The 26000-nt window shown below is 50.3% G+C and overlaps 1 protein-coding gene across 4 annotated transcripts in view; it reads right to left on the bottom strand.

Annotated features, from left to right (window-relative positions):
• Positions 1–25495, bottom strand: part of LOC122377557 (5'-AMP-activated protein kinase subunit gamma-2-like) — a 216091-nt gene extending 190596 nt beyond the window's left edge. Inside the window, exons 1-2 of one of the 4 annotated variants that reach the window (XM_043357680.1) lie at positions 25250–25495; positions 22514–22709 (exon numbers count right to left, since the gene is read on the bottom strand). In XM_043357680.1, the coding sequence (XP_043213615.1) occupies positions 22514–22709; positions 25250–25383 (330 nt within the window). In that variant the 5' untranslated portion in view covers positions 25384–25495. Of the gene's footprint in view, positions 1–9740; positions 10502–17470; positions 18130–22513; positions 22710–25249 lie in introns of those variants that run through there. The other 3 variants (XM_043357678.1, XM_043357676.1, XM_043357675.1) reach the window with 3 other exon arrangements.
• Between the last annotated feature and the right edge of the window lie 505 nt (positions 25496–26000).

Below are 26000 nucleotides of genomic sequence, written 5' to 3'. Positions count from 1 at the left end.
ATTTGAGAGGGTTTTATGAAGATACATGACCAGATACAGAAAAAAGCGAGATGCTATCTTGTAGATTAAATCGTCTACTATCTGCGACTTTCGAAGTGTTTTTCAATCTGAGGTACGGAAATCGTGTTCCCAAGAGACTGAAAGTAGCCATGCTTGACATTAGACCCAAAGGCAAAAATTCGGAATCTGACGAAATTGGCCATTTTTACGTCTGATTTATGAAAATTCTAGACAGGATATATAAAAACCCGAGATGCTATCAGGTGGGAAATTTCATTGTCTATTACCGCTTTTTGAAGTGTTTTTCGATCTGAGACCGGCAAATCGTGTTCCCAAGAGACTGAAAGTAACCCTGCTCTACAGCAAGACAATGGCAGAATTCTATTATTTGATGGAAGATATCTTAGGCGATAATAACCTTACTACTAATTGCAATGCTTCATTGGAAAGCTCAACAACGACACTGTCATCGGTCTTTGCATTGCTATTTCACAGAACAACAAAAAATAACGTTTTGAAGCCTTTGAATATTGACTTACTTTTCATCGACGGGCTCGATCCCCATCACCACCAACAATTTTCCGGGAAGTCAGGATTTTAGAGATATTTAGGCAGAATTGCAGAGCTGCGTTAATACTACGGCACTTAAATACACATTTTAAGAAAACTGCTTTTTTCTTAGCATGAGCTAGGTCTCAGAAACAGCAACATGTCGATATAATGAGGAAAAATAAGTGCAAATGATCGCGCAAGAGAGTATCCTTAGCTCCCTAGCAACCACCTAGCAACGTAAGGCAAAATAGTAAACAACTCCTGCTGATATCAAGTACTCAGCCTTGGAAGCACAGTAGACGGTCACCATACTGGGCTTCATACTGAATTTTGCATACCAGAATGGATGTTTCCAACCAAAATTATTTTTCGCGAAATTTATCTTTGTTGCCCTGCTATTTTTCGTAAAACCGAGATAGACAAACTTAATTATATATAAAATAATATTGTGATAATGAACTTCGCCATATAAAACAAGATAATTGCTGAGATCATGCCTACTGAACTTGGTCCTACCCCCTAATTCAATATACCCTGGGTTGACATGCGTTTTGGGGTTTTAAATATCGAGGAAGGTCTTAGTTAATCTGATAGGATTGCCAGTCAAAGGCCCTGAGACGGTTCATGGAGTTTCGCACAGATGCCTTCCGTTGTGCTCACAGCCAAATAATAAATGATGTGACCACAATCTGTTCGTACTGACAGACATGTGACACTCGTCAATACAGTACAGTCCAGAGCCAGGGTTCGTGATCCGCTTATCGAGGCGATGCATCGAAAATTGCCCAAAGAATGTAGACTCTTCCGCGACACTTAGGGGTGCTGACCTTTCCAACAAGTCAGTCCAGTTGGTCCGGATGTTATGTAATATTGTACAGCTGCCTTCTTACAAAACAATCAAGCGCTCGTAACGGTTAATAGAACCACTGACTGTATTTAGGCTAGACATTTATGCAATTTGCATTGAGCACTTCATCAATGAAAATGAATGTACGCGGTTTGTCTCGTCGAATGGCGCGGAGCGTGCCGCACATAGCATGAAGCTAAAAATAGCAAGGCACATCCGACAAACCCCAAGGCGTATGTTCAGTTTACTCTTCAGACACTAATGGATTCAGCATGAATGAAATCAATCAGGACTTTGTCGGATTAGAGTCTCATCAACATCCGTTAAACCACTGCTGCAGCTACTGTGCGACCCGGGGCAAGCAGGACCCTCTGCAGTCGGTAATTACTCAGTAGTCGCCCCACGCCGGCTGTTAACCGAAGTGCAGGCTCGTGCCAAGTCCGTGTCGCAGCCAGGAGCACATGAGCCACTTAGTTGGAGCAGGTTGGTCGGCCCAATCCCTCGTCTCAACTGACCCATGCAGCCTGTGTCTTCGGGGAGACTCGGCGCCGTGACAGCGTCGTAACGACCGGTCCCCTGGGGTGAGGCGAGGAGCTGCAGCTACCGTTAATGTAACGGCACGCCATTTCACCCGTCCGACAAACACTCGCCACTCCCGGACATTTCGAGGATGGGGCTCAGTTTGTAGCGCGAGAGGTGATATCACAGTCTGAGAGAGTCGTGCAGAGTTGAGCGAAGGTCGCTGAGGTGCAGACTGAGAGCATTCGACGCTAGGGGCGCAGAAAAGTGCCGGGAGACGCCGAAAAAAGAAGCACACTACGGGATTCATGGAAACTTTCAGAGCTAGTGAGATTTGGAAGCTCCAGGAAAGGCTTCCTTTATCAGAAATGTAGTAAAATAGCCAGAGGCGTCGACAGCGCTATGAAACATTAATCAACATTCCATTCCGCCCCTCACAGCGCTTAAGGACACCTGGGTCAACCATGGGGCTGCCCAATGTGCGATCAACTCCCGCAGACCTATCTCAGGCGCCATGACTCGGCCCTGAGCACCTCGGGGCTGATGAAGGCTCGCGAATAGGGCGACCGAAGAGGCCGTTCGCGGAGAGCGAAGTGCTCTACCGGGGCTGTGGTATGTGCTTTTACAGCACGGCCCTGCGATGGGAGGTCGGCGAAGGCCTGGGACACGGAGATGGAAGCACCGTTCTGCGAGCTTTGTTTAGACACGAGAAGAATAACACATGCCACTACTACCCTCTACTAAGTCAACAGCAGAAGCGAGAAACTAACAAAGCAGATCACTGCGACAGATTTTTATTACATTTAGTGCGAGCGTTTTGAATGGAGGAGGTGACAAGGCCAGCGCTCACGGTAGCAGAGCTGGTTGCGCAAGCCTTGACCCATCCGATTGGTAAAAGTTGCTACCGTTCGATCCGCTGAAGTAATGCAAATATCGTGATGCATAGGTCATGAACCACAAAACGAGCTTCTGCACAACGTTAAGCGGGGGAAGAATGAGAATCGTGCGCTGAACGAGCCTCGTTCCCCTGGCCACATGAGCCCGCGCAGCAGAGCCGGGAGCCGGTCTCGTATGGAGCGCGGCCAAATGGTCGATTTCCATCTCGACTTTGAAGTACGTCTGGCGCTTTCTAGCACGCTCGGCCGGCGCTCGACGGGAGGTTCTGTTCTATTCAATGCTCCGGCCAACTGCGTGGATATCTTTCGATACATCACATGTAAGGCCGGGATCTGGAATCGACTGACACCATTTCCGGTGAGATCCAGCCGACATTTTGTTCAGCTTGCTGGCGGAATCGCGATGCTGGTCAAAGCCGGTCTGTCAATGGCTGTGTACGGAAACAATGACATACCATTACAACACAAGGCCGTTGTGCTATAGCACGACATCGGAGGACAGTGTGTCTCTGGCAGGAAATCAAACCCACTGCGAAATTAACATCGTACGCTGATTCTAGCCATCGTAATCAGGTTAGGCCACAGTGGCCAAAACGGGCAACTTTGGCCCAAATTCGTAGGCAAATTGCCTATATAAAAACGAGCTACACCTGACACCTCACAGGTCTCAGCACGATCGTTGGGTAGCTGCCTCAGCCCCGTACCTCACCATGGCCGTGACAAACGAGGTAACGAGCAGCTACGTAATGTTTTGTTCGGCCCCTGCAGCGGCGTAACGCGCGAGTCACGTGCCGGTGGCACGGGTGGGAATGAGGCAGGGGACTGAGGCAGGGGACTGAGGCAGGAGGCTGACCTGAGGCAGGGGTCAGTGTTTGAGTGCCACCAGTCACGGGAACGGGAAGGGTCAGTGAACCCATAATCACCGCACTGACAGGGTTAGAACTCGGCAGGGCGACCCACATATCAGAACGAATACGTTATTTGTTAACTAGTCACAGGTGACCTATCGATTCGCTGCGTTCACATGTACAAACCACTTAATGTCAGGCATACGCTAGTACTAAATTACACATAAACTGCATATGCCAAGTCTCGAAACGTGGTCACATGACAGCTTTCACTTGTGAAATATATCCGTGCGATATTGACTGCAGGGCACAGGTACGGTACTGCCGAAAGTGACATTTCCGAGCCTGTATTGCTAGACACTAGACAGCTGCGAAGTGATAGAAATGGGCTGCTGCGGTCTGGCGTCTTCGGTAAGTCAAGTCAGGTAAGTCTCCCTCTCCAAGATCTGAGATCTTAGCTTATGGACCTAGTCTCACCAGCATTTTTTTTTTTATAAATTTAGTCCGAATGGCTGAATGGGCGGATTTGAGGAATCAGAGCCTGCACTAAGCATAGCTTGTTGTGCTGACCCTGACCCCACCACCCGATCGCGCAATTCCAGTTGTATGGCAGAATTTTGTCCGAACGTTTAACGTGCCCTCACGACTGGACACGGTCCCCTCCGCTTACTCACGTTACCTGGCCTCTGTGCGGCCCCTGCCACAGACACGCACGCCATTACACGTAGGAGCTAAATGTGGCCGCCCGCACCGGGGCTTGAACCGGGCTCTCCCTTCCGGCTAAGCGTCGAATTCCGGCGCTTTTATCCACTCGGCCACGGAGAGGACAAAACACAGCATCAAAACACATACAACACAAAAGGTATTTAGCCATTCATCGTAGGTTGCCCTTGTTGAATGTTGAGTTTTCATCGCGCCATTCTTTCGAGACACCGCCTGCGCCGTTCTCCTCCATTACCGACAGCCATACAAAGCAGGTTACAGAATACATCCGTCTGTCCCACGCCGTGCAGATGACAGCGATAGTGCCGACAGGTCGCAGTTACGGGATGGCATACAGTGACCCGACAATCGCCTGCACGAGTCGGGGTAACGGAGCTGATAATGTCGTGAAAACGGTACGCTAACCAAGGGCCGAGAAGGGCGGACACTTGACACTTATAACCAGAAAGGGAGCAGCAGGATTTACCCGCATCTGCTATTTGTAGTCAGTCGGCAGTCCTCACTTCTCACTCAGCTCAGTCATCAGCCTCAATCTCAACAGTCTCCGATGCAATCAAGCAGTCAGTCGGCAGGCAAAAGTACGATGCAGCCAACAAGAATGATGATCGAAATTGGGACACCAATGTGCGTGATAACATGGGGACGATCATATCCTCACTAACCGTAGATATGATAACACGTGTATGACGTATCACGTGTTTGTTCTATCTCGAGTGGTCTGGGCACGCAACAGAGGGAACATTAAACAGATTTCAATGAATGAGAAGCTTTCAAGTGGGTCAATTTCCCAATCGAAGTCGTCGTCCGATAGCGCTATCGGTAACCATAAAGTGAGCAAACATTTACTGTGGCTGGTTCACAGCGCCTTTAACGGCCCCACTCGCAAGGATTTGCCAACAATACGCGAATTGGGGTCCAGTTATTACATTCGACACATATCGGTCAACACCTAAATAGGTCGGCCGGCTACAGGGTGCAGATGTAATCATTTCTAATGACTGCCGCGAGCAAGACCATCTCCACTAGCTTTCACAGCCGCACTTTTAAACCTTAGAGCATGCACAACGGGGTCGAATATGATCGCCTGGAGGGACAGCCGGCGAACAGCTAGAATCAACGGCCCAAGGGAGACCTACTATCACCTCTGACAGCCTTGACCTAAGAGCTTGGGAAGCATGAAACTTACCGCCTTATCACTGACTAGTACTACATAAATACCGAGAGGTGTCTATTAGGGGGCCGTCCGACAAACTTGTCTGAATAATGGTTCAAACTTACGGCAGACTTTCCACACACTATATTCTCATCAGGGACCGTGATGCAGGACTCGGTGATAGGATCCTGATAGGATAGGATGATGACTAAATGATAGGACCCTGGCCACTGTTCGATCGCAAGGTGCAGCGCTCTGGCACCTGCCCGCTGGCCTGCTGCCAGTATCGAACCCCGATCAGCCGGTTAGATGGACGCCCGCCAGCCGTCGCCCTCAGTTGTTTACCAGCCATTATCTGCGGGGGACATTCCAAGCACCGTGGGACGCACATTGGCCGGCTGACCGCGGTCACGCAGCCTCGGATGTGACCGGTCACAGACGTCACGCAGTCTGTGACGCAGTATGTGACGGTCAAATGATCGGTCACCCGGTTTGCGAGGTCTGTAACAGCTCAGCACCCATTCATTTTCTGGCAGTTTCTGCGAGAACCATGCCACATCCTAGTAACAAACGGCTGTATCTGTCCCAAAAGCTTATCCTCATCGGCCCGTCCTCCAAACGGTAGCCGATATCGCCTGGGTCAATGGGTCCGCCCGCCTGACACAATAATCAATATCCACCCACATGTCTCTCCCCTGACCCTACCATCCGTTTACGTACGCACCTGTGGACCCAGAACTAAACGGGGTCAAACGATCGAGAACCGCGAGGTCATACTGTTCCACACCACAGTGGGGTGATGCTATAGCAGTCGTTAATCGCCATGGCACGAGATGGTGTCCCCACAAACTGTCTCATGCCTCGATATATTACCGGCCATGATCCGTCCCAGTCTGCAGCAATGCCTTGTCACGGTTCAACGGAACACCTGACTCCTGGCCACATGTATGGCACGATTTGTGCAACGACAGAGACCGTCGCCAGAGAGAGGAAGCTCGGTAGCTCGGCGGTTCAGTAGGACAGTCAGCTCGGCAATCACTCCCTGACAGAGTTAATCCAATTCAGAGTTGCAAAAGATACTTCACTTGGCTGACAATGTAGTTAAAGTCTTCCTAGTGATGGTATCTTAACTGTGTCGATACAACAGCAATTCATCTCATGCATATTGCAAGCGAAGCAGCTTGGGAGTGGACATGGGACAAAGCAAATGTTTGTTTCCGTTTGTGCAGCTACTTTGATAGGTCAATTTATTCGCATTAGACTCGAAGACTCTTGCTCTCCCTGGTGGAATCAAGAAGTGACAAATGGATTCGTTGACGCTTCCCGACAGCTAAGCACGTATTGTACTGAAGAACTCACTAGTCAAAGAAAAATGTACGGAGACTGACGAATCATGCTTGTGCTCAACAGGCATAATTCATCAGTTAAGTCGTCGCTCCTCTACAAGCCCTCCAGCCCGCACACAAAAACGACGAGCTAAAAACTTTAAAGCGAAGTGCAGTGGCTCTGCGATAAAAGTGCATCTCATCAACCATATGGCAATGTAAGTAGTGTACTAGCACAGCTTCCAAACCGTAAAAATCGTGCCGGTCAGACCGCCGATTGCACGCGCAGGCTACTATAGGTGCTAAGCCCGGCTCATTTACAGACCGCACCCTTACTCGAGGTCCGCGGAGCCGGGCCGAGGCCGCGCCGGCTGCGCACCAAACCGGTTCCCAGCCCGGGCGCTCACCCTCCCGCAGAAACGGACAGTCAGCGATCAGCTGACTACTAGAGGTGCAGAAATGGAGACCAGACGGGACGTATTAGAGACGCGGAAATACAGGCTGATTAGTCGTACAGAAAGCGTGAAACTCGGGAGCCGCCCTCAAGCTTAGCATGCGAATGTTTGGCCACAGAGTATCAGAAATTGGCATCGACAGCCGAATGCATGGAAGTCGACTATTCAGTTGACAATGCAAACCTGAGGCGCTCACCGTGCAACACAAGAAAAATGAGCGGCTCACTTCATCAGAAATTCAGATTCCGTTGACAAATGACTGAACCCAGGCATGCAAATATCGAAATCTGCAACTGGACTATGGTTCGGCAGATCTAAAGCACCAAACCACATTCAAAGGCCATGAGTCGACCATCTGAACGGCATTGATGAATTGCAAACAGTATTCCATTCCACTCAGGATACCAGCAGCAGGTTTCAGGATCTAAAAATAGACTATCGCCACTGGATTTCTCCGGATCGGGTTCGAAAAGCAAAGGTCGCCACTGGATAACGGGTGTTGGGTGCCGCCATACAGGCAGCCTAAACAGAGGGAGCGGTATCTGTTTTACGCCCACCAATTCCGCTAAATTTCCACCATCAAATCGGGCATTAGCACCGACCTTAATCAGCGGGGTCATTGGTCAACTATCGATAACAGAGCAAACCAACAGTCCGGCTGGTAACGACTCATTGATAAAATTAAATAGATTAGGTAATATGCCGTGGCAAGTTCACAGATCAACATATGAAGTAACAGACAGCGAAAACAGACAAATTTATGAGCAGGTTCAATGTTGAGATATGCACAACTTAGGTAGGTAGAGTTATAACCGGGGCCGGTGAAGGTTTTAGGATGAATCTCTCCTTTGAAGGACCCAAAGACCTTGACACTGGTAGTTCTGGCAGTGGCCCGGGCACTTACCTGTCTCACTGGCAGAGGCCGTAGCTTAATCACATCACTGACCCCTACTGTAACGTCACTGACCCCTGTCGTTACGAGCGCTGGACGACTGCCGACTCTCTTGAGCGCTCAACTGAGCGTTCAGTCGGCCATACCGCTCACCCGGAGCCAAAATCACGAGGACGAGTGCCCACTTTGCATGGTCACATGACTGGCGCAGACGCGCTTACATTAGGTGAGTGGGTGGCTTGACGAGTTTCAAAAACTCTGACAGAGGCGCTAGTGCAGCGCATGGAGAGTAGGTATAGGCGTGGCCTGGTACCGGCAGTAACCCCACCAGGTCCCCGTCAACCCGGATTTGGTGGGCATCATGGGATAATCACCTCATGAGCCGACAGGAAAGCTCATAAATCAGGCTATGGTAGGGAGAAGCAGCTGTCACGGTTCGCAGGCAAATTATAACGAGGGAGTGACATTCTGCTCCCGATCAACCACCAGTGCAATGGTCGGGTCACGCACGGTAGGTATGTAAAATATTTATAGCCATTTTGGACAAAAAGCCCAAACGAAAAAAAAATATCAGGTCCCGGAACAAGCATAAGGTAGCCGCATTACTCTGTCTCATCCATCGATGGAGAACACCTGTACTTACAATTCAAAGCATCACTTAACTAGCTTCATGATTATGAACTGCACAATGTTTGAAACTCGATCACATCACAAACCCAACTTTAATTTGAATATCACCACCTCGGGTACCAGCGTACCCACCAAGCACAAGCACGTGACAATGCTCGTGACATTGTCTTGTCCTCACTCATCGCAAGCGATGCACGGTGTCCACACATGCAAGGGCCATGTAATATTAATGATCCAGTGCGGGCTCCTGTCTGTGCCTCTCTCGTATCCAGACTGAAATCAAGTTCGGCGGGTCTCGGGGAGGGTCGGTATGGGAGGGCGACTGTGGCAACGGCCCAGCCGCGAGCGGCCGCGGAGCTGGGGAAAATGGCTGCTGCCGTAATGCATAACCGGGTGCAGCGGTCCAGCAGGCAGCAACCAGCTGTGCTGAACAGCAATGGATCGAACATTGCTTGTTTGTTTGTTTGGGAAGAGTTTGATGGCTGAAACGGGCCAAACTTTATGGCCGTCGGCCGTCGTTTCATTTCGCAGGAGAAAATAGCGGAATGAATGACGACCCGTCGATGCCGATGACAAGAACCAAATAATGCTCATTGGAAAAGGCTTATTGGAATAATGTGTGGATGGCTGGGAACCACGTGAATCAACTACAGGCGTACGACCGAACCATTATTTGGTGTACCAAGAATAAATTTTCAGCAACAGAAATTCTGCCAAAACCTTCACCGTCTAACCTGTTAGTAAGCGGTTACCAATCTGTACAATTCATCGAGCTGTGGAGCACACCACAATTTCTTAATTCACCCACAACTCCACCCCAATCTTCGGTCCCTCCCTCAGCCCACAGCCCGCGTCCAGCCTCTCCCCTGGCCAGGCCACCGTGCCGGGCCGGTCACCCACCTCGAATCCGTCATCGGGCGGCAGCCACTCCTGGTCTCCTTCCTCTCCCACATCGTCAGGGAAGCTGGCCGAGCCGCGCATATGGTGCGCGAACCCAGAGTCGCCGTCATCAATGGAGCGCCGCTGCACGCGCGGCGACACCTGCGGCGACGCGTCCGTCACGCAGATACTGGGCACCTCGGGCACCCCGAGCGGCGAGGTGCCCTCCAGCGGCAGCGAGGTGGTGGTGGTGACTCTCAGCCGCGGCGCGTGTGTCGGCTCCCAGCAGTGGGTGGTGAGCTGCGGCACCACGCGCCCGTTGGAGATCATCTGCGGCGCGCCGTTGGCGTCACCGCAGTCGGCGGCGGCCATGATGTCGGCGGCGCGGTCCTCCTCGAACATCTCCTGCAGCTGCTCGAGCTCGCGCAGCGGGTCCGGCGACGATCGGCGCCGCTCGCGCCGTCCCGGTAACGCCAGCAGCGCGGCGTCCGGCGCCGACACGCGTCGGTCGCGGTGGATCGGAGCCGCCGGCGAACTCGCGCGACGCACCGTCGACGGAGACGCGGCGGTGGTGCTGGCGCGTCGCGTGCCGGCGCCCAGACTCAGCACCGGCGTCTCGGTAGCCTCCACGGCCATCTCCGGCAGCTTCTTGTGGAAGGAGCCGAGCAGGTTATGCAGCAGGCGGCTCGGAGATTTGGAGCGCCGCCGCTCCTTGGGTCCTCCGGCGTCCAGACTCGCTCGGCGGCCGCGCGCGTCCATCGTGGGAGCAGCTCGGACGATACCTGGATGGTGTGGGTGGTGATGAAGACACACCGGTGGCAGGCGCAGGGACGGGGGGCGGTCCCAACAGGGCGGGAGAGGCACAAGGGAACTATGGTGGAGGAGCAATGAGTTAGTGATAAAGGATACAACTCACTCGCCTCAGAAGTGTGAGGGCCATTGTCTAGTCTTCCCCATAGCACGACAAAAAAAGGAGAAGAAACAAACCGTTGTCCGTTTCAAATGGAACACGTCCGATTTGTTAGTTTCTAAAGGCTGCTTATCAAACCGACTGAACATGACTGAAGGAAAAAAAAGACATAAATGACTACTATAAATGGCGTGAACAAAGAGACCTGTCGAACAATTTTACGGCAAGGCAAGGGCAAAGAATGAGGAAAACGTGTATCGGTTAGAGTGTAAATGTTGCCCCCAGATACCGTGACAGATTCTAATCCGACGGCATCCCGCTTTTAGACCGGTCAGCGACGGTTTGTTAGAGGCTTAACGCCAAGAAAAGATTTAACAGACGGGGGAATGGCAGAGAAGCCCTCAAAAGTGGCCGGTCACTTTGAAAGACGGTGTTGTCGCGCAATTGAAACTCTGACTTGACTCCCAGCACCATACCCCAGGCTATATTTTCTCCCCAAAAAGATATTGATAAACTTTTGATGGTCAATGGCGAGCCAGAGCTGCGATATTCGTAACATAATAACAGCTAGCAACTGACAAGAAACATCCACATGGGCTATCGCTTTTCCGTTGTAGGCCCATTTGTATTCGGCACCGTCAGCATTCTTGAATTTCCACTGCCGCGTGTCTGCTTGGCCCATATGAAGTCGCCTCGTTTCAGGCACGAAATATGCTACTATAGCATTCACCCTAAACCCATTTTGTTCCAGAACTGCATTTCGCTTGAAGCCTTAGGAGGAGCCGGAAGAAAACGCATGAATAAATAACGTGCGGCAAGCCTCCCCCAGGGCAGGCAAATGTCAACATTCGTCAGAGGCAAAAACAAACTCGGTACTAGGCTACTGTGAATTATTTCAGTGAGCCACCTCAAATTGCTCGCTGCTGGCTTGTTTGTATGTAGCGAACAGGTGGTTGAAAAATAACAAATGAAATACCCTAAGTCCTAACACTTCTGACGGAACGTCATCGTCCTGCACTAACTGCTGAATCATCTATTCTGAACTTGTCAATAAAGGGGGCAATGTCCCAGGGCCTCCTCTAACATACCCACTGGGTGGGCAAATACCTACCCAGTCACCACAATTGCCCACCCAGTGGCGTCGATTTGCCCACCCAGAAGCAAATGCAAAAATAAAGGTCCGGCCAGACGTCCGGTAGGAACTACCACTTCGGTTTCCCGGAAAAAAACTTGCTAGCAGCCAGTGCCCCAGCCCCCAATCACTGCAGTGCAAGTTATTTTTTTAAAATGGATGCATCTGAATGCAGGGGCGGTAGCAGACTTGGCGTTTGGGGGTGGGGGCAACTTGGCAACTTTGCCAACCCTCGGAGGGGGGGGGGGGCGGTGCTAGCTTACAGAGGCCCATGGCCATAGCGGCCTCAAAGGCCCGTATGGAACCCCAGAGGCCGATGTGGGCTCTCAGAGGCCAGTGCGTGACGCCTAAAGGTGTAGGGGAGAGTGGGGTAATTTGGCCGGTGGTGTAAATTGGCCGCCCCCACCTGTACGATGTTTAATAAAAGTGAGTGAAATAACTCTAGTCTCTATTCATTTGTCATGGGTAGAAATAACTGGAGGACAAATGTCAAAACTTTGCCCCTCGTAGTTTTATTCAAAATTAATAAAACGTTAATTTCATTAGAAAATGGTAACTTTTACTTCTGTTTACAAAGTTGTATAGCATGTAGTGTTTGGGCTAAAAACGAATTCAGACATTATAGCGCCATTCTTGGGGGTGTTCAGCGGTTCCAAGAGCAATTTTTTTCTAATTCCGTATAGCCGTGATGACTTTATAGACAAAAATTTTCAGAACGGCAATATGGGGTAATTTGGCCGGGACTAGCGGGGCAACTTGGCCGGTGCGCTCATGGTCACTATGCTGGGACGGCCGAGTTTTCATGGTCAATTATACCATTAATGACATGATTCATGACCAACTTTGACTTCTTCGATGCCTTACTTTCGATTGGTCAACTGTAAGAGCATGTGACGTCATCAAAGGTTACCAAACGTTTTTTGCTAATAAATCCTTACATAAAAAAGGTACAGCCGCACAAATGGTCTCATTCTGTTCAGCTCGCCAAGGCGCATCGAATGATATGCATGATGACCTTGAACTCACGTAACCTTGAGGTCAAGCGACCTGATGCAACGTGACCTGAGGTCAACCTTTGACCTTGACTTCTCAAGGTCAACACATATATCTTTCGATGCGGACTGACGAGAGAATTACGATGGTACTCTAAGTTTTGGCCTAGCTTGATTACTTCAAAAGTTATTCGTAAAAAACTGTGATCGCATCTAGAGCCGCTAATTTGGCTATTTTGACCCCTGTGACCCCTCAGTCAACCTCCAAAATGCGGCAAATGCGTCATAGGACACACGTCATTGCTGAATCTGAAGCTGACTCGCAATATAACAGAAAATCCCGACCGCAAACTAGCACCGGCCAAATTGCCCCACACCCCCGGCCAAATAACCCTGCTAGTGGGGCAATTTGGCCGCCTTCCAGCCTTTGTAATACGTCACAATTTCAATATAAGTAATTACTCTATCATTTCAAGTTCACTGTCCAGTAAAGTAAAATGAATGCGACACCTGCCAGCGTTGAGAAAATGCAGAAATGTGTCGTCAATTTTAAGTTATATCGTTTTCTAAAAAAAAGCGGCCAAATTACCCCACTCTCCCCTAAGCCATGGGTCCCCAGCCAGACCACAAAATAGGGCCATCAGAGACCTTATAGGCTGATTGGGGACTAAATAGGGCCTCAATTTGGAGCCATCAGAGGCAAATGTGGGCCTCAGATATCAGTGTGAGGCCCTTATAAGACTGACATTGGTCCTCAGAGACCGGCATCGATCCTTCAGAAGCCAGTACGGGGCCCTCAGAGGCACAAAAGGGTCAGTCTTGGATCTCAGAGGCAAAAAATGGGCCATCAGCAACCGGTGTGGGACCTTTAGAGGTCGGTTTGTGCCCTCAGAGGCCAGTTTAAGGCCCTCAGAGACCAGTACAGGGCCTGAAAATGGCAGTTTGAGGCCATCAGAGGCCGACTTAGGCTCTCAAAGGCTAATGCGGGTCCTTGAGGCAAGGATGGGACCCTCAGGGGTCAGTGTGGCACCCACTCCGCGTTCAGGAAATCGCATGCGAGAACCTATTCAAATACATTGTAATTCTTCCCGCATCAATCGCATCCGGGAGGTGCGTGCGATTGATGCGAGCGTGCTTCCATGTATTTGAATAGGCTCTCGCATGCGATTTCCTGACTGCGGAAAGAGTCTGTTTCAGACAGGCTTGGGCTGGTATTGGACCCCAGAGTCCAGAAAAGGCCAAGTTGAGCCCTCAGAGCCGATGCAGGTCCTTAACCCGGCAGTTGCTGGGGTATTTCGCTACCCACCGTTTGCTGGGGGGGGGGGGGCGTTAAACGCCCCCAGCCGATAACTCGAGAACCAATAGGCGCAGCGAAACGCACGAGGCGACAAACGAAAGAACGCGACGAGACGCTTCAGATGAGTACTTTTAAGTTGAATTTTGAGGTCACAGGTCGGGTCAAGGTCAGGTCAAACACCTGAAATCGGACTTTCAGTAGCATGGACTTCAGGACTTCACAATGGGCGCCTCCCGTCATAAACTCTGTCAAAACGGTGCACAATCCATCATATAAGGCCTACAAAAGTGTCAGCTCCATGTAGGGGTCAGTCAAGCATAGGTCAGGGTCAAGGTCAGGTCAACCGGGTAGACACATATCCCCGAAAATCAAAACTGATATTCGCAGCCTGTGACACATGTTTTATGGGTAATTTGGGGCGTGGAACACGATGGTGACATTCATTTTATCATATGTGTACGTGTTTGGGTCAAAAAGTTCAAATTAAGAAATACATGTATCATGGTCGTGAAGTAGTCATGAGAAATTGCCAAGATTCAGTTCAAGACTTTGGAAAATGCGGAACGATAATCAATAATCGAAGATAGCCATTTGATTGTTCATGGTATTGGCAGTCTAATGGCGTTTACGGCATGTCTGTATGTCTATTCTGTGATTTTATATGATTTTTTGAACATATAACGTTTTTGGTCGAAAACCAAGAAATCATGACGTCACTGAAACCTCGATATCTCAAAAAATTTCCGACCGATTTTTTTGAAATTTTGTCACAATAAACGTCAAACAATTCCCTAGAGGCACCCAAAATTTGGCGTGCCTGCGGCGCACCGTTTTTTTTTTTTTTTTTTGCTATGGCCCAGCGAAAAAAGTGGGGGCGTTTAACGCCCCCCCCCCCAGCAACTCGGGGGGAAACCCTCGCCCGTATAGGGGGGGAGTCGAACGGACCCCCCTCGATTTTTTGCGAATAACTCGCGACCTGTGACCCCTTTTCCGTGACCATGTTTGGCCGAAATCGCGATTCGGCGTATGTCGGCTCGCATTAGCCGCGCGTTTGCAAGCTTGTCGTGATTTCAAACGTTCAAACATGTGATTTGATGTTGCTCCCATACATAAGGGTGGGTGTCAAGGTCACCTGAAGGTCAGGTCACGTCATTGACCTTTGGTGACCTCGGGTGACCTCGGTTCACTTTTTCGAGTTTTTTCATGTTCTAGGCTAGTTTTTTATCTGAATTCGAATTTAGCAACCATTTGAACATTTACGAAGTAGTTTTGGTGCCTTCGTAACATGTTACGAAGCTGTCAGAGGCGGTTGACACGTAATACGAATACCAGTCACAACCCCTACCGGTTGACCTGACCTGACCTGACCCGACCTGGTCTAAATGGCATGCTTAAAACATCATCTCTGATCAAAACTAACACGATATTCGTGATCAGCACCCCGGAAAACCACATAGCAGCCACACTTTACGACTTTCTAACAGGTCCCGATTTTCCCGGTTTTCGGGTCATTGACCTGACCTGGAAGGTCACTCGATGACCTAGGACCTTAAAATCGGGTATCATCGGCTTCCTCTGGTAACGGGCAACACGCTCGTTTTTTCCGTGAAGCTCTAGCTTGATCAGGGGCCAAACGCGAGGGGGTCGGGTCGTGCCGCCGAAGGACGCAATGGCCTGTGCCGGCGAGGGTTAAAATTGGGTATCATCGGCTTCCTCTAGTCACGGGCAACACGCTTGTTTTTTTCCGCGAAGCTCTAGCTCGATCAGGGGCGAAACGGCAAGGGAGGTCCAACGCCCCCCCCCCCCCCCCTATACGAGTACCTACGTTCGCGGCTGGAAAAACACCAATACAGGGGATGGTTAAAGGCCGGCATCGGGTCTTCAGAATCCAGTGCGGGGCCCTCAGAGGCTAATATGGGCCTTTACAGGCCAGCATGGGGCCTCAGAGGTCAGTGTGGGACCCTCAAAGACCGGCATGGGCCAGCAGGGTAGCGCGCTACAAGGCCAAGGATGTATTACAAGTAGATTAAGGTCAATAAAAGCCGTATTTAGATCAAGAGGACGCGCTTAGAGTAAGCTGACCATGCCTCCTAAAAAGAGGCAGCGAGCATCACCTACCTATTCGATTTCTGGTTCAAGGAGCAATCATAGTAAGTTTAACTCTGCACTTTTGCAGTCTTCTTAAAATTTTAAATGTATGTAGACTAGAGATGTCAATCGGATACCAACTTTTTGGTATACCGATACCAAACTGATACCAACTTGGTATTTGGTATTTTGATCCTAATGTTGTTGGTATTTTGTTGGTATTACGAATCCGGCTAATGTATAAGAGGATACGAATTCGGTAAAAAGTTGGTATTTCCCTCATGTTCCCAAGTTGGTTTGGTTTCGGTATTTTTCATGGTTTTGGTTGGCATTTGGTTTGGTATCGGTATCCTGATTTTCCGTTATTGATATCACTAATGTAAACAATTGACATACCTATAAGGTGAAATACACACGAAATACCATATCACACACGACAAACGTTAAACTATAAATGGCACAGTTGGTTGACTGTGAAAGTGACATAGGCCTTAACCCCCCCCCCCCCCAGTCGCAACCATCACCCCAAAACAAGTGACTGGATCTGCCCTTGGGCAGGGGAGCGGCGAACAATTTTGCCCACCCAGTGAAAAATCCTTAGAGGAGGCCCTGCAATGTCCCCGACTCCCCACACCTGAACCCCTCCCCTCCCCCTTCCAGGCAAATCAATGCAATGTTTCAGCAGTGACAGCCTTTCCCTTTCCCCTCCCCCAGTATCGACCATTTTCGGGGCAAGGGGAGCTAATGACTGTGGAACAATTGACATTTGTAGGTGCTAGCAAGTACTCTATACACCTTTACAGAGCATGTGACCCCCTTCCCCTCGTGCAAACACGCCATTTATCCATCACCCCTCCCCGCCCCCTCCTCGTCGGATGTGTGTGACTGGTGAGTGGGGACGGGAGGGCAGTTAAGTTTGGCAGGTCAGATCAAAACAGGTCAAGGCACTGCCGACAAAATCGGAAGAAAAAAATAAGGGATATTCACAGCTTTCAATGACAAAAATATCAAACACAAATGTCCCTAGACCTACATTCATTCTCCTTCAATTTTCGTGGCCAACTTTAACAGCAACCTGCAACAATCAACTTTGGCTAAAGGAATGAAAATAAAGGAAGGTACGCACCCAACTCAAACTGCAATAAAATCTAAAAAAGATCAGAATAAGACACACTAGGAGACTGAGACCACTGACTCCCTCCACTGACTTCAGAGTGACATGGGATAGAGGCTGCTGATCAAAGACCAATATAGGGTCTTGGAACATAGGCAGGTGCCAGGTATCAGAATCAAAGTTGGCCCGCCCCTGCGCCTGATTGATCCGGTTCTTACCGGAACAAGAGCACCGCACCAACGCACAACACTGACACTCAGTCAGATGACAGTTCCGTGTTCAGTCACTCCACTCCACTCCACTCCACTCAGCCGCAAACTCCGCCGGTTTATCAGCAATCAGCACAAGTATCTCAGCGCCCTCAGATCAATCCCGCGCGTAACGCAGTCGCGTCTGCGTTTTCTGCTTCGCTCGCCGCAGCGGCGCGCCAGCTGGGTCCACAAAAACACCACACGCAACTGCCGTCCTGGCAACGAACAGACCAGACACCAGCCAGCTTCCTTTGGCACGTGCTTCGACAGTTTCACCAGATTCACTCGCAACACACGACCGCACCCCTCCACGACGCGCACGAGTCGGACCGCGCGGCGCCACTGAGTCCGCCGGCAGCGTGCCGCGTGGCGCGGCGGCCGGCCTTGGCTGGTGCGCCACACTCGCCGCCGACCGCGCGGCGAGGCGCTCCCGACCGGTGCAGCGAGCGCTCTGCCGCCACCGCTCTCCTTTCCGCGGCGAATCAGCCCGCAGATTAACCACCGAAAGTAGCGCGAGCTTCACATTCCTGCACAACCGGGAGGGGAGAGGTTTCCGGACTCATCCCGATCACTGCCGCCGGCGGACCGCCCACCGCCGCCGGCGCCGGCCACGATAATACGGTGACGTCACGTGACGTAACAGCTGGACACCGTGCGCCGTACCGGCCGGGTTGAGGGGCCCCATTTTGACCCTTATTGCAATTGTTGTGGAGGTCGGAAGAAAATCGGGTGGCCATCGACCCTCAAACGACCTTGAACGCCACGCCGGTGAGAAGATGAGGGCAAGATGGGGGGGGGGGGGGGGTAAAGCGTGGATGCCGGTGGCTGTTTTCTTCCGGAATTTTCTACTTAGAGCTTCCGCGCTGCCTTCGAGCAGAGCTGTGCTTGAGGACCGCAAGTTTTTCAAATATGTGATGGCTGTCGGCTGAGGTGTCAGCGTGCCGGGTCATCAAATTTAAACGTCCCAGCACCTCGAGCAGGAAGCCCAAGACTTCGAGTAGAGGAAAGCCCGAGACCGAGAGGAAAAGCAGACTGCGAAAACAAAAACTGGGTGCGTCGAAAACTAGAAAACACCTAATACCTGCACCTGCTCTTTCATCAAAATCAAGGGAGCGTATAAGCTTTCCTGGGCAACGCCAACAAGCCAAGCTAGCGATTTGAATGTCCCGCTGCCGCTGCATCATACGTGATAAGCGCCACTACTTACCCTGCGTAGTGCGTTCGATGTCTCTCGGACGACGAAGATTCTACGCCGTCGGGCCAATCCCGTTCAAGGTCAGCGGGGGCTCGGCTGCGGTTATGGAACGCGATTGGCTGGACGACGTAGAATCTTCGTCGTCCGAGAGACATCGAACGCGGGGTTAGTTAAACTTGATTGGATTAATTGTTCGCCTGTAACGTTCAACCAATATGACTAAGGTTTCAGGTCAGCCAGTGACCCAAACTGACCTCAGACCTGACCTTTGACTCGTTGAGTCCAAGGTCAAAGCAGTAGCTCCCAAATCGGTGTGTGTAAGCTACCCCGGTTGCATAATCGCATAGTTGAATATTGACAATTGACATCCACCAGCTTGTGAATGTACAGGTCTCGCGGGTTTTAGCGGTAGGTTTTGCACCTAGAAAATTTAGTGTACTTCAGGCTATATCTTCGTCGTCTTAAGCTTTTAAGTGTTGAAGATGCGATCGACTTGTTGGGTAACAAGCCGGCCATGATCGTGTAAAATGGCTTCATCGTAGATCGATTAGTTTCTGAGATATAACCGGAAATGAAGTGCAAAACCTACCGCTTAATCTCGCGAGACCTGTACTTCAGCAGAGCATTATGAAAATTGAAATAGAAATCGATCCGATAACAATGGAAAAGACCAAAACAAATCAATTTATGTGGGATTGAGAAAAAGGAGCTGAAGCATATCTAAGGAAAAAAAAATAAGCCCGTTGAAGGACACGGATCCTCTTGACTCTTGTATGAAAAAAAAAACATTTCGAATGGTGACTCAAATGAGCTCAGATGGTTTTGGACACCTTGAAACAAGACTGGACGGTCCCTAAATATCATTCAATGAAATTTGAATTTCTACAATAAAGTCGTCACTGTCATCGTCGTGTTTTGAACGTGCGCATTAAAACTCGCAGCATTCAGTGAAGCATCGTCTGCCACACCCCTATCTCGGTCCTGCATGTTTCAGTATTTTGCAAGGCACATTAGGTTTGCATTTTCTATCACGAGTGAGCTGCAGTCCGAGACTGCAGACTGTCTGATGTCGGTGCAGATCTCCAGTCTGGTTGCAGTCTGACCTGAGACGAATACCGTCGAGAGAGGCAGGCGGCTCGCCCCGCGTAATTTGCGTATGCATACCAGGAGATAGCGTCGCCAGACGGTCACTGAATAGACAACGAGGTCAGGTCCTTCGCGACGGCGGGTATTTTTAGTCACCTATAGAGAGTGGCTAAAAATACAACCCGGCTGCAGCTGTTACTTTATTCGTATAACCGTGATGTAAAGTCATGAGGAGAGCTGGGACCGGTATCGGATGAGCCATCGGACAATACGTTCTGGCCTAATGACAGCGATGTCGTTAGGTATATGTAAGTGCACACAGACTGCATTCATGTATGTGAAGAGATTGAAAGCATTAGTGCAGACGAGTGCGCCACACAGCCCTTGCAGCATGTTGGACACTATCACATTCCGATCCTAGCGTTCTAAGGACTCGGGTTATTTGGTTGGAGGAGTTTGCTTTTTTGCTGATGCCGTGGCAATCCGATCAGTATTATTTATAGACCTTTGGGGATTCGAGAAAACGTTCTGACCGTTGCTCGTTCAATGTTCAGTGCTCTGATCCTGGCCAAAGGTTAAGGTCTCGTGCCATATGTGAGTCGGTCAGAAAGGTCTCGTGCCGTATGTGAGTCGGGCAGAGCAGAACATGTACCCCGATCAGGCTTATAAGTTGGTCCGTGGTGGAGCCGTGTTACGTCACAAACAAGAGGACAGAAGCCTCAGACAGGTCCTGAGGGACTCGAGCGGTGGGTCTGTTCTGTTTCAAAGTCCCGGGACTCCGAGATGTGCTTCCTCAGATAGTCTGTCAAACCTATACATATACAACTGGTAGAACAGGAAACGGGGTTGGCCTTACATAATAACTGATGCCTTGCACAACAGTATGGGTTGACCATATGCGGTAGACCATCGTGTAGGCAATCTTCATGTTAAGAGAGGTCTACGCATTAATAAGTGACCTGGTTTCATTCATTGACTTGGCCTTGGATGCATCTTGGGGCCGTTTGGCATTCAATAATCTATTTATTTTGTATGAAAAAAAAACACAAAATGCCGCTTACCTAGATGAACGCGAATGGCAACAAACTTTTCAAATAAATAGCCATTAGCCATAACATAACATTTTGAACATCACACCACTCCTAAATACATGCCTACATACTATCCCTACTGATTATGTTATGTAACACTTACACAAACGTGATCATTGTACCTAAATGTAGAGCCTGTGCTTAGATATAACGGTACCTATCGATTCTTGTTGTCAGTTGCCTGCATCTTGCAGAGATTAAGCTATGGAGACCATAAGACATCACTCATGACTCATTGCAATAAATTTTTAATGTACGCATATGGAGAAAACCCAACGTCCTCCATACTTCTAACGTATAACTAAATTATGCAAATATATAACTGCCGATATAATTTGCCGTATTGCGTATCCTTTTTATAAACAGTGCAATACCTACAGCCCGTTTGCTGTCCCTCGTCAGTTGAGCCTGGCATCCTGCAGCAATGTACGTCATTTGAGCTGGCGTTTGACTCTAGTGACGCACGTCTTTCAAATATCATAAACATATCAGTCATGTCATGGACCGAGCACGTGTCTAGAGTTGCGTCACATTCTGACGACCGCGACGGAACGCCAACACGAAAACAAACACATCGTACTCACCATGTGCAGCCAGGGTGGAAAGTCGGCCATGTTATGATCTATTGGTGTGGAGGGAGCCTCAGAATTCACTGACAGAAAGCGATCGCTGCTTAGAGAGCACCATGCACGTGGGTAGAACAGCGACACTGCAGAACAATGCTGGCGCACAGCCACTGCTGCTATCGGCCCCAGGAATGGAAGATAAGAACAGCCGATTAGCTCCAAAGGTGGTTGGTATAACGCTCTACAGAGTCTTTCTTTGCGTTTGATAAGTGGGAAATATCGAACATGGCGCTGATAGAAATACGCTGGCGCAACGTCTGCATATGCAATGATCCAATGACGCAATCAGCTCGTAGCAAAAGGATACCAATGCAGACATTAGCGGCTGAGTCTTCCTGCTCCTAATTTAGATCACAAAAGACAGCATGCTAAGTGTGATCATAGTTCCATTTGCCTTCCCTTTGTTGCCCACGTTTACAAGCCAGATCAGAACAGACCAGAGAACGTCGGCTCCATACAAACCCACACCCAGCACGATATCCCGCGGGCTCTAACGCCTCGGCGACCTCTAAATGGCCCCTGACGTGTCACCGTGTCAGCACGGACCGCGGGCCAGCTCAGCACGTCTGAGCTCATCTCGGCCGACCTGTGACCGGCGAAATCGGCGACCTGATAGAGGCGAGGCAGCACTTTTTGCTCCGTGCTGAGACTAGATCGATCCGATGAATATAATTCAGAACCACAATCATTGACCACAAAAGTACCCCCAATATTCGTTGCCACAACAGCAGGCGAGAGCCCGCGAGCTCCTCCTGGGTTACTCCCGTCTTTCGAGATGTAAACCCGTGGAAATGACTTCAAACGGCCACCACAGAAGGAATGTGCTGCCTGTAGAACTGTCATCCCCATGCTCACAGACTCACCATGCCACGCACGCCATTCACCGGTTCTGAGAACACGCTGCACCCCAGCGCCAGCTGGCGGCCACCAGATGGCGCCCCCGGTCTTCAGGCTCCTCTTCCTCCCCTCCCTCCCCACTCCCCACCGGCAACACGGAGTCGGCCGGACCCACCTTCGGCTCCTGATCGGGCTCGTGTTCTCCACTCTCGGGGATCGGCGTGTACTCGATCATCATCTGTATACGCCAGCGTTTGTCGTCGCTGAGGCGTTCCGCGCGCTCGCCGGTGCTGCCACCTTTCGGCGAGAGCAGCTCGTGCACCGGCGAGCGACTACGGAAGTACTTGTTGCGCCGCGGAGGGTCCTTCATCCTGGAGGAGGGGAGGGGGCGGTTAGTTACAAACCAGGTGGTAGAGATAGAGGTTTGAGAAAGACGAAGGGTATGAGAGTCGAAAGTTAAAAGCAGAGTTGAGGTACATCGGTACCTATATATCCCCGTAGCCACGCGTTATAGGACCTCGCCTCTCAGCAGCTTAGCTCAGATGGTTCCCCAGTAGCTCAAGGGTCATTCAGCAGTTCAGAGGACCATTTAATTACGGCATGGGATTGGGTCATCCACTGTGGGATTGGGGCTAAAATTCGATACGTAAAGTACCTTGTTCTATTGTCCAATCACCAATGATCGGTAACTGATTCATCCACCGCTTTACGTGGGTCTGTTTTCGCTTAAAAAAGAAATATCAGAAGTTTTGATTCAGCCACGGGGAAATATTTTCTCATCAATATTTACCTATCGACTGAACTTTAGATTCCCTATTGTATACTTTTCAGTCATTAAGTTCTTTACCTACTGGTTTCGTTTGGTGACGAGACCATTTAGCGTAATATCTCTTTGTAAATATGTATGTATTGTAAATGGCATCACAGCTTGAGGAATTTTCTATTCTGATTATTTATTTTCCTGAATCGAATGGTCACACATCGAAGTACGATAGCTCCTGTCCTGCTGCCCCCTCTAAAAAGCTACTGCTGACATTCAGAGAGGAGCGAACTATTTTGCGAATGAAGAGTCAATTATAAAAAATGCGGCACTTTAGAACGATATGACTCTCGTCATACATCTTCCTATAGGTAGTTTATATTACAGAAAGATGCGAGTGATACTGGAACTACATGGTAGGTACTTTTTGGATAAACGTACCTCATGCTGAAATAACCTTGCAGGGACGTGGAACTGTGTACTGTATATACCTATATACTAAGTTATGCATAACAATACATCGCTCAGGCTGGAGTGAATAAGGAAATTGTGAGGCTTTGCGGATATGATTGACCAGCTCTGGTGGCTCAGCCCGCAGACGTGTCCATGCTCTTTTGTAAGGCTTTTGCTTCGGTTTCGGAACACTTATAGGGATGCAATATGCTTTATGCACTTAGTACACTTGACGGAGCGTGAAGCATGCCGGCAGCCAGCAGTTTTTAGTCATTCACCGAAGTTTTTCATACAATACCGCTCTGATTCACAAAGCTCACTTGCATATTTTTGCGCCCCTTTTTCCATTCAGATGTTCATTGATCGACCAATAAGTCTGTCATGCGCATCAGCTGAGAATAGCGAACATCGAAATTTATTTTCCATCTCTTCTGATCGTATGCCTCTGTTGGCCCACAAGTTTTAATCGAATGACATTAACGGGGTTTATTGCACCAGCTAATTATCTTTAGTAAAGAGCACATCAGCTTCCGCCTGTCTTCGTTCAGACACCTACAGCCCAGTGAAAGGTCAGGAAAGGTTAATGGAATACCACTCGAATCATTAGCTTGCACCATTCGGCGAATGCATCGAGGGCCCGTCCACTAATTATTTATGTTAATGTAGTGATGTGATCTACGCTTCGAATTGAAGTTTCTAAGCAAAATTAAGCCAACCAAAGCAAGAACAGATATACCTACCTATTGTTAACACTGAACAACAGAGTTCTTTGAACTTCGCTTCCGTCCTGCCCCAGATGGATAAAGTTTCCTCTCTCCACCACAAAGCTCGTCTGTTTTCTAGATGGCTTTTAGTAATCCATCTTTCAGAAAAGCAGCTGAATGCCGCGTGTGCCACGTCTCCCCCGGCTCTCTGGCCGTCAGTGGCCGTTACAGTCTGCTCGCTGTGACGCATCACGTCGAAGACAAGCGTCACGCCGAGCCCGAGCCCTCAGATGACGCAATGACGTCCTCCCATAGAGCGACGTCACAGGTCACGTGACACACGACGCATCGGACACGCTGTGTTCAGCCCCCGATCAGCTGGTGAGCGGATGATCACTGAGCGACCTTACGGGGATCAGTTCCGATAAATATACGCAGACAAAATGCCAAGGGTGTGTGCATGTTTAAACAAAACACATTTTGCCTCGATATTTCACATGGCCTGGCGGAACTATGCAATGCATGAGTGGTTACGCAATCCCTGATAAATTGATAAAACGTTGCTCCGGAGAGCCACTTATATTTAAGCTCGAAGATGTCACTTGACTCAGCTCAACGCTTTTTTACTCGGTTAACAAAGAAAACTTCAAGAGCGAAATGTTAAAGGCGCTGATGCGCAAAACCATGACGCGTAGAATCCAATCTAATGTTGTATGATGCAGACATAGGTATGTACCTACCATCTGATTTCAGGCAGCGGTGAACTTCAATCAGTTCCAGCATCGCTCTCATCCCGACCGAAGAGTCCCTCAGGGTAAACGGCCGGGTCACACTGAAGGTCGGACAGCTGTCCTCGCGGCACAACATCGCGCGATCGATTCTGACCTCTGGCCCGGGGTCACCTCTCGGCCCGGCCCCGGGGCACAAAGGAACCCGCCGCACGCGCACGCCATTGGAGGGGGGGGGGGCAAACGGGCCCCAACTGTCCGCTTACCTGGCGGTTCCGGCGGCGGCGGCGCTGGCGACGGCGGCCACAGCTGCCGGCACGGGCAGCGTGGCTGTGGCGGCGCCGCCGGCCGAGACGCGCACCTGGCCACGGCGACCCCAGCGCGGCGACGTAGAGGACATAGCGCACCGCACTGGTCCACCCAATCGATGGCTCCACTGCCGCCGCCGCCGCGCCGCACGCGCAATCTGCCCCGCCGCCGCCGCCGCGCGCGGGCACCGACGACGGCGGCCGTCGGTTCCGACGGCGGCGCTGTCGGTGCCGACGGCGGCGCTGTCGGTGCCGACGCGGCTGGCAACAGCGACCGGCGCGCGCCCGCCGCCGGGAGCCAGCGGAGGGCGGGGAGGGGTGTAGGGACGGTCCGATGGAGGGCAGTGGTGTAGACAGGGATGGATGGGGAGGCCGGACTGGCCACTTCGAGGGGAGCCAACTGCCGAGTGCCGTGATCACTAATCAGAGAGGGAATAAGGCTCATCAATGGCTGAAGTGAGTAGCCTTGCTGTTTGCATGGGTGCTTCAAGCTGTGAGGGTCTCATGGCGCTGACTGCTGACAGTGTGGTAGTAATCGTTGCCAGCGATCTATTTCGCCATTTTAGGCGGTTGCCATGAGCACTACATGACCATGCGAGCCACCATGAATAGTTTTGAGCGTCCATTAATATCAGCGACAGTCGGCTCTGTCCCTTCTCGTTCGTTCCATCCAGGCGCATGATTCACGGTTATTTCTTTCTTTATCCCC

Source organism: Amphibalanus amphitrite, unplaced genomic scaffold (genome assembly GCF_019059575.1).
Source record: "Amphibalanus amphitrite isolate SeventyFive unplaced genomic scaffold, NRLGWU_Aamphi_draft 000047F_arrow, whole genome shotgun sequence".
Taxonomy (NCBI): domain Eukaryota; kingdom Metazoa; phylum Arthropoda; class Thecostraca; order Balanomorpha; family Balanidae; genus Amphibalanus; species Amphibalanus amphitrite.
This window is presented reverse-complemented; position numbering and strand designations above follow the sequence as displayed.